Consider the following 11,252-nt stretch of genomic DNA (forward strand, 5'->3'; position numbering starts at 1 on the left):
GAGGCACTGGATATCCTTATGGCCATTCTGACTGCTTTTCAGTGTACGGTGTCGCATTGTTAATACTGGCTTCGTATCACTGCATTATAATATAATTTGTCTGAACTAGATGTTGTTCTGTGTGGGTGTGAAACTGGGAGCCGTGGGCTGATTTAGGCTTTCAAAAAAATTCTACTTTATAACCGAGAAGGGTATCTTAAACCCTTGGAGCAGCAGTCCTGCCGTGTGGTGAGCCTTCCTTTAATGCACTGTGCTTGAGCAGGAGGGAGTTTTGAGCTGAGCAATTTCTGTCCTAGTTCCATTCTGACTGAACCAGCAGAACTACCCGAATTGGAAAAAAGTGTGTGCTCATAGTCTTACCGGTACGCAAGAGCACTGACTGTGTTCTGTTTCTCTGTTTTCTTGGTTTAGAGATCACAAAGAACATCTCCATGAAGAACTTGAACATGAAGACTCTGTATGTTCGTGTTATACCCACCACAGCTGAATACTGAGAATTCCGTTTATATGAATAAGACCATGTAGACTTTTTTCCACAAAAACTGAAGGCAGATTAAATGAGTAGGCTTTTAGATTAACATCCAAGTTGTGTATGGTACTTTCAACATCTCAAGTTGCACACAGGTTGTTATCTACAAGTGCATGTCTAATATGCTGCTCTTTCGTTTCAAATACAATGTATTTTTGTTATGTTACCCTATGATACTGTAAAAGCTGTTCAGAAAAATGTCAGAACTACTTAACCTTAGATATCTATGCAGTAATTTGCCTGAAAGAAATGGGACTAGTACCTCAGCGATGCTGTTCTCTGCCTATCCTTTATGCAGAGGACATCTTTCCTTTTCTAAACTATGGGTTGCCTACAAGGCTCTGTGAGATATGTATCTCATGTGACAAATAGCTTTGAAACTTATTTAAGGGTTGCCCTCTTTTTTGCATTCATACTAGACGGATTTTCATGAAGTGTGTGGCTGTTGGTTTAAAATACTCCCTAATTTCAACACCTGAAACAATAAATTTGCTTCATCTCCAAACTGTTGTTTCCCTCGCTTCAGAGTACTTTTGCTTCCTTACATTTTCTAAAGAAGATAAGGCTTGGCACAATGTGTAGATGAGGAAAACCTGCAGAAGCTTGAAATCTGAAAATGCCCAGACTGAATGCCAGTGACTGGATTGTGACACTTGACAGGTTTCGGGGGTTTTGTGTGTTTAAGGTTTGGGGGGTGGGTTCTTTGGTTTCAGATTTAAAAGCAGTTTTAGTGTTGGGGTTTTAGTTTTTATAAGTCAATACAACTTGCCAAATGTTTTACTGTTAACTTGTGCATCTGTAGGCAAGTAAAAGAAGAGGCCACCTTTTTCAGTTTGAGGATGGTTTTTGACTAGTTAACTTAAACTAGAACCTTAAGCACACTTAAGTTTCGCTGCATTTCAAGAGTGTTGTTAATCAGTGTTGGAACTCGCAGTGTGCTGAGCTGGAGAAGGTACTCGTGCACCCAGCTGCCTTCGCTGCTGGGCCGTGGTCACCATTATGAGAGCAAGATGATGTACCCTGAGAACAAGTGTTTAGCAGCAAGTAACATTTGGTAAGAATAGCAAAGTCTTGCTGAGCATGTTTTTCCATTGCTCTATGTTTTTTCATCTTTACACTTAATATAAACCAAAGCTCTTTTGTGATAACACTGGGTTAGTGGGAATAACTATAAATAAATGTTCTGTGTAACTACTGTGCTCCAGTGGACCATAGCAAAACGGTAAGTACTCATTTGAAGTAAATCGAGTCTGTGGCATTCAGCTTACATAAAATTATTTTTATCAGTATTAAAAATGTCAGTGCCTGAACCTACTGAATCACTGGCCTGTTCAGTTTAATGGAAATGGGACATTGCCCTCTACCTTTCCCTGTAAGTCAGCTTGCTTATCTTCTTATTGACATAGTGACATGGAAATCAATTTGTATTGGCTTTTTTTTTTGTCACATTTACAACGTTCAGGTTATGTCTGCTGTGAAGGTAAGATTGCCGCTGTTCTTAAGCTGAATAACTTTGCTTTATTACTTATGGAGAAGATGGCAAATGACTGCAGTATAACCTTGTTAATAATGAAACACTGTAAGGGATAATGTTACTTGCCTTTTTAAAGAGTTTTGTGGAGTTTACTGTTTTGTGTATATGTATTTTATTTCTTAAAGAGTGCTACAAGTTCCATGCAAGGGCTGGATTAGGTCTGTAAAACATATATGCATGCTTTACAGGGAATTAAAACCACAGCCAAGATTTATGAATTCACTCTGAATTACAAACAGAAAAAGATAGTAATCTTCAGCAGAACCCTTTTTCTTTCTCAAATGGATTTATAACTGCTTAATGTAGAAAATAAGCTGCTGTTAGGAGCAGAAGTGCTTCTTGTGACCTTAGTGCAATAATCTCACATTTCACATGTGGTAGGAGTTGAATTGGGTTTCCTGGATTTTCTGTAAGTGACTGCTTAATGCTGAAAATGAAAACTGGCCTTTTCCTTGATTTGATACCTAAGCTTCCTCTGTGAAGGTGTTCTGCAGAACAGCACTACCTGGAATGCACTGTTAAAAGAGGCAAAGGCATGCTGATAAAGAGTACACTCAGAGGGAAAGGATTTAAATTATTCACTCACAGGAAAGGAGTGACGGAAAAGTATTGCTGATAATTCTCTATGTCTCTCTTAGTTCTTCAGGCCCTATGCAATCAAATAAGCTTTAAGGCAAAGTTATCAAAGAAAGCACTTTAGTTTTGTAGACCTGAAATTAGCCTGGTTAGTTTGTGCATGAGGCCGCATGAAGGCTATTGTATGAGCAGAACTACCTGTTACCTGCTTCTCAGAGAGTGGTTATGGAATAATAGAGTTTTTACTGTACTCTGAAGAGTGACCTGAAAACCAGAGGGAGGCAGGCTGTTGTTTCAAGAAAAGGAGATGATAATGGGCTTCAAAGTCAAAGGGAAGCATAGGGTTGGTTGTTAGTTTGGGTTTTGTTGGTTGTTTTTTTCTTAAATCCTGTTTTCACCACAACTTCATGTGCAAACAGGGGGCTGGAGGAAAGCTTTCCTGTGCGTTTCTGGTCTTAGCACAGAAAAATGAGACAAAACACGGCCAGAAAGACCGTGGAACATTGAACTGCTCTTACAGAGTCTCCCCAGTGTGGGTAGGGTGCGCCTCTTAACATAACACTTGTGCAGGGGCACCACCTTAATGGAGGGAGGGCCCCCACCTGGCACGTCAGATTTTGGTAGGGATGTCTTCTAGGTTTTCTTGATGTTATCTGGCTGCATTTCCTTCATTTCAGTAAAATACAAATACATATTCCTGTGGCTTGAGCTGGAACTGAATGGAAGCACTCTTTGAGCAGCATAAGAACTGCTTACTCCCACCCCCATGGTGAAAGTCTCATTCCAGGTGGCAGTGTGACACAAAGGACACTCTTCCAAAGGGAGACAAAACTCTCTTCCTTGTCAAGGCGTATGTTCAGCGAGCCCTGCATCTGTGTTTCGAGAAGCAGACCCAAGAAATCCTTCAGTAAGATTTGTTTTTCCTTTTCCAAACTAGGCTTGAGCTTAAAAATGGGAGGAGGAATTTTTCAAGGGAATTTTTCTGTAGGGCTTGCAGTGTAAACAACTACGTTGAAGCTGTTGTCTCTTCATGCAGCTTGATTGTGCTTTTTTTCTAAGGTATTATTTAAAGAGAGGTGGGTGTTGTATGGGCAGAGTCACCCTACCTCTTTGTTTCCAGGGTGATGGACTTAATTTCTAGGGTCAGAAATCATATGTGGTCCCCCTTGCCCTGCTTCACCTCAGTGTCTTTTCTTCATGGCACATACTTTTCATCCTTCCTTCCTCCTTCTTCCTTTTCCTCTGTCTATTTTGTCGTTGTTGTTGCTGTTAATTTCTCAGCTGTGGCTTGCTGTCCACATTCACATACTTTTCATGGGTTGTGATGACTGGAACAGAAACCAAAGTGTGCCCTTGCTCTCTCCAGGCTGGTCACATCACAAGTATGGAAATGCCCATAAATGCTATTTCTGTCTTTGGCAGGATTGGTAAAAGCTGGCAGAGGGGAATATTCAATATGCTTAGGACAGGTAATGGAAGGAGGAGACCAGAGTTTATCTGAGGACACTGCTGAAAATGCTTGTGGGCCAGTTAACTTGACATCAACCTTTTACATAAGTATGTAATTTAAAAAACACTTTTGTTACAGAATTAAAGTTTAATTTTGCTTTCAGGTGCCGCTCTGTTGGTTGGCTATGATCTCTTACCTCTAAAACACGCTGACAGTGAACATTAGGAACAAGTGACATGTTTGGGTGAACTTGTGCTTTCTCTGCCTTCCTTCTGCACATCCATTTTTAGTATTGTTTTTTTTGTTATCCTGGATAATGTCATTGCTTGAGAGAATTTCTCATGGGATCTTGAAGTGGGGAATGTTTCTTACCAATTTTTTTAAATTTTTAATGCACACGTATAACCTCATCTAGGTTGGATTTACTGTATGTCCTGATGTGGTACTCTTCAGGATCTATCGACTTCAACTAGCCTCCCTCTTAAATAGCTTGTTCTACAAATTAGGTCCCAGACCACTGTTGCTTGTCTCTGCATAGGGAAAAACACTACCTAGGTGCTCAGGACCGGGTTACGGCATTCACTGTGCTCTGGAGGTTATATTCTTGAATTTGGCTGCAGTCTGCTGGCCTCCCGCTGCTGCCTCTCACCTGACAGCAGGCTCACTGAAATGTGAGCAGCATCCAGCGACCTGTAAGGGCTGGACTTGCTGAACCAGCTTTTTGCTGTCAGGGAGCTGTAGGAATGGTACAAACCAGATGTGTTGTTAGAGCTGTATCCAGAAACTGTGGTGCAGCAGCTTAAAAAAGAAAACCAGAGACATCTTCCCCGCTGCCCTTCAAACCCCTGCCGTTTCCCCTCTTTGTCTCAAGCAGCAGCCCCTTGAATCTGTGGAGGCTGGGTTGAGCTCAAAGCGATTTAGCTGTCCCATTTCTACCAGATAGGAATTGAGCCACAGATCCTAACTGGCACCCTTGACAGTGCATGTAGCAGAAGGGCCTGGCCTTGATCAAGACCGGTGCGATGATCACATGCTTGTTGGGCTTAGCAGGAGACACCAGCGAAGCTGTGCGGACAGCTGAGCAACATGGTTGTCTGTTGCCCACCAGTCCTGTTTCCTTCTTTCCTCAGAGTAAGTCAATATAATGGTGGGTCAGCCTAGCTATAAACCATAGTGGTTTTATTTCCTTTTTCAGTTTCATTTTCCTTTTTCAGTACTACAGTCAAAGCCTTGCATTTCTGTTTTGCTTTCATGCAGTAAAAAAGTATTGACTGTTGGTATCCTTCTGCTAGTAACTTCCTTCCAGAGAGAAGAGTGGTTTTAAGGAGAGAAAAAATAAATCAGTTTCTCTTCATCCTGTTGTAAGTTGAATAGCAGCTGATCAGCTGAATGGCCTTTTGCAACTTAGAATCTCTGTTTTTCTTGTTGGTAAAGGTGGAGCCTGGGTATCCGTGTTAACCACTGAGTAAGCACAAAGCAATTATTGAGTACGTCAAACCATTGTTTTGCTCTTTATCTGATTTCTTACGGGATAGACTCCACACTCATGAAACAGATTGAAAAAAGAATGTGTGCAACAACCTAACAAAAGGTGAACTTCAAAACTGTCTCAACTAGTTTCCTTTAACGTCTTTCTTTCACAGGGTGAGCAGCACAGTGTCATCCCTGCACGCAAGCAGCTTTACAGCATGAGCACTGCTTGCTGAGTTAATTTTACTCTCGCTGTGCTGTGAGTGGTGGTTCACTGGGCTTGCAGGAGGATGTGTCTTCAGTCATCTAATGTTTTCTCCACTTAAAATGTTTATGTAGCAAATATAATTATAGCTTTTATGTAATTGAGGTGGGAAAAAGGTTCCTATTTCGGTATGTCTGGGTATTTCAGTTAATGTCCAGTCTCTGTCTGCACAGTTCTAATCAGAGGTCACAAAGCTCCTCAGGAGACTTCGAAGGTTCCTTGTAGATGCGATTAAAATAAAATTGCCCCTAAAGAGATTAAACTTTTTGTAAGACTTTGTCTGGTCAGAGATAAGGCAGTTCTGTATACCTTGTCCTGATTTTGCAGTGTGTTCCAGTTCTCTTGAGTGTTCAAAACAGTGCAGCTGAAATCTCCCAAATAAGCAAAATGCACCCTGGCATGTAATAGTTGCTATATTTGCTCATATACGACAGCTGGACAGCTATGGATAAGGTACCGCTGTGGAATATCTTTTGTAGTATACCTGAAGGACAAATTCCCTTTTTACTTTCAAGTCAGCAATTTTGCAAAGCTGAAGACTATCAAAACTTAGAGAGAGCCTGTGTTCTGTGACTGATAGTGCTGGCAAACCCTGAAATCATGGTATCTTTGGTACTTGCATTGCTTATGGATAGCTTTTTTTGCTAGTGTTTTTTTGCAAGTGTTGCAAGTGGGAGGAGGGGGAATAGAAGCAGCATGACAGATTTAAGGTAGGAGATCCTACACTGCAAATCCTGCTTATGGACATGATGTAGTCCAAACAAGGATGAAGGATCCTGAATATTCCTGAAGAGAAGATAATGTAAGATGAAGAATAGTTGCTTACCGTGTCAATTGAACAAGCCAAAAAATAGGCTTATGCTCTTAGAAACCAAGAGCTTTACAGTTGTTGAGGGAGTTGCAATGGATTAGTAATTAAACAAGAACTAATAACTTCATACTCTTGCCAAACAACATAAAGACCAAAAAAAGCAAGTGCTGGGCTGTGTAAACAAGACTATCTGGAGGAAGATGAAGTAATCTTTCTACTCAAATACTGATAAGGCTCCAGTTGCAGCACTGTGTCTGATTTTGGGAACTATGCTGTGAGGAAGATGTTGACCATTTAGAGGGAAGCCCGTACAGACAAGCAGGAATAAGGTCTGGGAAACATTACCTGTGGGAAAGGTTGGAAGAACTGGCATGTTTAGTCTACAGCAGGGAAGACTGAGGGTGAGATGTGGTAAGTCTTCCACTAAACAGTAATTGCAAAGAGAATAGTCATGAACTAGTTTTCAAGAGGCTTGCAGTTAAATTGGGTGAAAGTTTAGGTCACATATGAGGGGAATGCCACATTTGCAGTGCCTGATTCCATGGTGTGGGGCGGCACATGGTGAATGGGGAATCCTCCTCTTGCAGAGAAGGGTGTTGGCTTTGTGACTGACATGAATTTTCAGATAATGTGCAACACTTGTAGCTCAATTAGAAATGCAAGATGGAGCGATGAATAAAAAGCTTTGCAGATACAGAAGCTTCTTTGTTTCTAAAGTGGTTATGGAACTGAGGGAAGATCTTTGGGAATGCTTTTTTGTTGGGTTTTTTTTTCCCCCCTTTGGTCAAAAGGTACCTTTTCACTCAAAAGGTTCTAATACACAGATTTTGTTAGAGACTATTTTGTTCTTACCCTGTTTCCCTATTTGAAGTACACGAGGATGGTGCTTAGAGACACGGTTTGGTGGTGGACTTGGCAGTGCTGGGTTAATGGTTGGCTTCGATCTTAAATGTCTTTCTCAACCTAGATGATTCTATGACTCTATGAAGAGCCTGACTATAGAATAATCTGTCCCTAGAATGAGTGGCCTAGGAAGGGGAGAAGGTTTTCAAGCATAGGTTTAAGAAGGGATTGTGAGAAGGTTTCCAAGGAATAGCTTGCATCTACATTGTTCTTCGTGGAGCTGGGGGTAAAGTGGAAAACCCCTCAAAGCCTTTTCTGACTCAGTTTTCACATTTATTTTGTCACCTAAGGACAAAATGAGTTTTCAAAAAATTATTGACCAATTCCAGCCTGTCGTTAGCTACTTGTGAAAATTACTGTGGAGAGATGATAATCAACTGTTTACTAGTTCTAAACAGAAGACATACCTTAGGTGACTATAATAATGTGTCCATCATTCCAACATCGGAACACTTCTGTAGTACCTCGAATCCTTATTCCTTATTCCCTTTTATGTTTAACTGTGCTAAAGTCACCTGAAAGCAGCATGCCAGCACAAATGCTGATTAGGTGAGTCAGACCTGCTTTTGAACATACGTAGTAGGCTATTCTGCATGTAGGTTATCAGCTGTTACGTGTACAGGCCAGATGCAGTAGTAGATTTTGCTGGCAATATTACCTTCAAGAATCTGTCATTCACCAGATGTTAACTGGCATCTAACTTAAATCATCAGCTCTGTCAGAGAAGTGGAAGTGACTGCATGAAAGGCACAGAAAGGGGGTTAAAAAACCAACTAACACAGATTATATAAATGTATGCTAATGATGAGTGCTTGCCCCAAACGGCAACAGAGAGAACAAACTCCAACTGTAACATTTAGCTTCTACTGCAAACCATTGTGTCTGGTGGATTTGGGAGGAGCTTTTTTTTTTATGATCCTGATCTTAATTCTCAAATGAATTAGCACAGACAAGTGTCTTGAGTTCCCCTCTACCCTTTCTTCTTTTAAAAATGTCTTTCTCGGCTGCTTTGTCCTCCTCTCAGAGGCATCAACTTACAGTTCAAAACTAACAAAGCAGATTAAGTGGTCAACAGCTACAGGAGTTTGTTCACCCTAAAATTAAATTAAGGGAAAATTGAATATCTCATCGAAGAAAAGTCATAAAGGAACCATGCAATGTCTCTTACACAGTGATAATGCGAGGATGTAATCACTGATGATGGCATGGTATCAGAACATCTTTATTTGTCATGTTTCGAGTGTATTGATGGTCAGCATCACAGGGTTAGGATTCTTTTCTAACCTATGTTCTGTGCTAGACTTCGTAATACTGAGTTCTGAACCTCGATTTTACAGAAGGCCTCAAATCTTTTCCACTGCATGGATGAGTATAGCCACTTCCCTGTGAAGCCCTGATTTCACTTTTATCATTTGGTGAATTAGCCAAAAACGTCAGCTGTTTCATGATATACCTAATCCAAATAAGATGTCTTCCTTCTGCCAAGGAAACCAGCAAGGAACCATTAACATTCATCGCTTTCAAAATGGAAAAATCTACAAAAAGGTACTGCAAATGTAGATGTAATGGGCTGTGTCCACATGACATTTTTCTGATGGTATCATCAAATACAAGCACAGAAAGGACATCATAAAGAGTGACAGCAATCTTAACAAAACTGAGTTGGACAAAATTGTCAGATATTCAGCACTGACCTCTTACTGTGTAAAAATACTGGTTTCAGGTGGTCTTAGTGGATGCACAGGCCTATGATTTGGGTGGAGTTCTCAGGACTTGCTAACCAGAAGTTGCACAGCACAACACTACAGATCCCAAAGCACTGTTTCCTTTCTCTGTGTTTGTGATGGTACCTTGCACACTGCAACCTTCTTTGACTGTGAGCATGTTTTGGCATCAGACTGCACAGTGGTTTCACATTCCTGCCCTTCTATTCTAGTTTCCTGTGTATGGGCTCAAGAGATTAGACTCAAAGGTATGTTTCTTAAGCAGGGCTTGTCTCTGTGCTGAACCTGAAAGGCATAAACATGGTGCCTGCTGGCAGGGGGTCCAGTCTTAGCATCTTTTGGTTTTGTTGTTGTTCCCATCACTGACACACTCTGAACTTCGTAAGCATGGTAGTCAGGATGTTTTGCTGTTTTCCAGAAAGGAGTTTTGCAGCTGACAGTTCAATAGTGTCTATCTTTTAAAACATTAAAGTTCTCTTTGAAGATTCTGTTCTTGGTTTGTCCAAAGTTAACTCCTACTTTCAGATTTCTTTTGTGATGTGCCTGAGTTGCTAAATGAAACTGTGACTTTACTCCTTGCATCATGCATTATGAACAAATAAGGTCACTAAGGGCGGGGGGGAAGGTCCAAAACCATTATTTCTTTCAAGGCAAAATATGCTGATTATTTTGTAGGCTTGCATTTTTAGAGGTTAATACATTACCTTGAAGCCTGTGAGTCTTGTCCTGCTTTGTGCTTAGCTCAGTAGCAAAGTATAGGTTTTGTCTGCTCTGTCCCTCTCAAAGCTGCCATTCAGAGCCTGAGTCCAAATTCATCTTTGTTACATGACATCAACACAGAAGTAGAGAAACTGACCCAGGAGTCGCTAGCAACTGATTGATGCTTAAATAGTTTCCGTCATAATAGAGAGGGAAAAAGAAATGAAGCTGTAGCAAAGTGAAAGACTTACACCCAACTGTATATAATGAAGAGAAAAAGATGGCAAGGGAACAGAAATACAGAGTACACGTAGTCCATACTGCAAGATTGTTTTGCAGATGGTTTTAGGGTGTTAAAATTCGCATGAGGCAACAATATCAAGCAGTTTTTATACTCCTTTGTAATAATATGCCTAAAATATTGCCAATTTAAAACTATTTTTATGTGGAATAGGAATTAATTTGAAAAAATATGTCATTCCCTTCAAAAAAGTTCCTGAAATATTTCACAGTTGTAGCTCGTGGTTCTGTGTTATGGCATTTTCCTGTATGACACTGGATATTAGTTGAAGAACTGTGGTTGCTGGTATGTGTGTCCCTGTCTGCGTGTCATGGATAGTCTATTTTTCCCATTATAACAATGATACTAAAAATCACTTCCCATGGCTCATCTATATTTACTGTTTTGACAGACAACAGTGTAACGTTGTTACTCCTGCTGTCACTCTCCCATTCGATGAATAAAATAACGAAAACCTAGACCTGACCTGCCTCTAACAGCCTGAAGCTGAAACTTAGTCCTGAAGTTCTCAGCAGAGTAGGGTTGAAATAATGAAATAACTTTTTTACATCTCAAGTACAGCATCTAAATTGCTGACTTTGGAACTTCCGAGAAATACCGAACTAATACGATTTGTTCAACTTCATAAACTATTGTCTCTGTTTCACAAACGGATAAATGGAAGCAACTGTTACCACTGTCTTCCTTGTAGGGATGGCAAATTGGTGCAGCAGGGTACATATCTTACTCCTGACTTTCATGTTCTCCATTGCTATGTGAGAACAGGAAAGAGAGGACAGAATAAAGTAAAACTATTCTGTGTTGCTTACATATTGCTGAAAGTGTGTTCTAGCCTTAGTATCTCTTCATGCAGTTTGCTTTCTGGTGTGGCTAATAAGTGGATCGAGATTAAATGGAGATGTAACAAACATTTGTAAAGCAGAAGTGAGCTGGAGTATGGAAGTGTTGTCATGCCATTGCTTTCTGGAGCGCTTAAGCTTGTCAGCAAAG

The 11,252-nt window shown here is 40.5% G+C and overlaps 1 protein-coding gene across 1 annotated transcript in view; it reads left to right on the forward strand.

Annotated features, from left to right (window-relative positions):
* The window catches only part of IARS1 (isoleucyl-tRNA synthetase 1), a 109,846-nt gene extending 108,860 nt beyond the window's left edge, over positions 1-986 (forward strand). Inside the window, exon 35 of the mRNA XM_080625790.1 lies at positions 412-986. Coding sequence (XP_080481916.1) covers positions 412-494 — 83 coding nt within the window. The 3' untranslated portion in view covers positions 495-986. The remainder of the gene's footprint in view (positions 1-411) is intronic.
* The last annotated feature ends 10,266 nt before the right edge of the window (positions 987-11,252 follow it).

This window comes from Psittacula echo (assembly GCF_963264785.1).
Source record: "Psittacula echo genome assembly, chromosome: 9".
NCBI lineage: Eukaryota > Metazoa > Chordata > Aves > Psittaciformes > Psittacidae > Psittacula > Psittacula echo.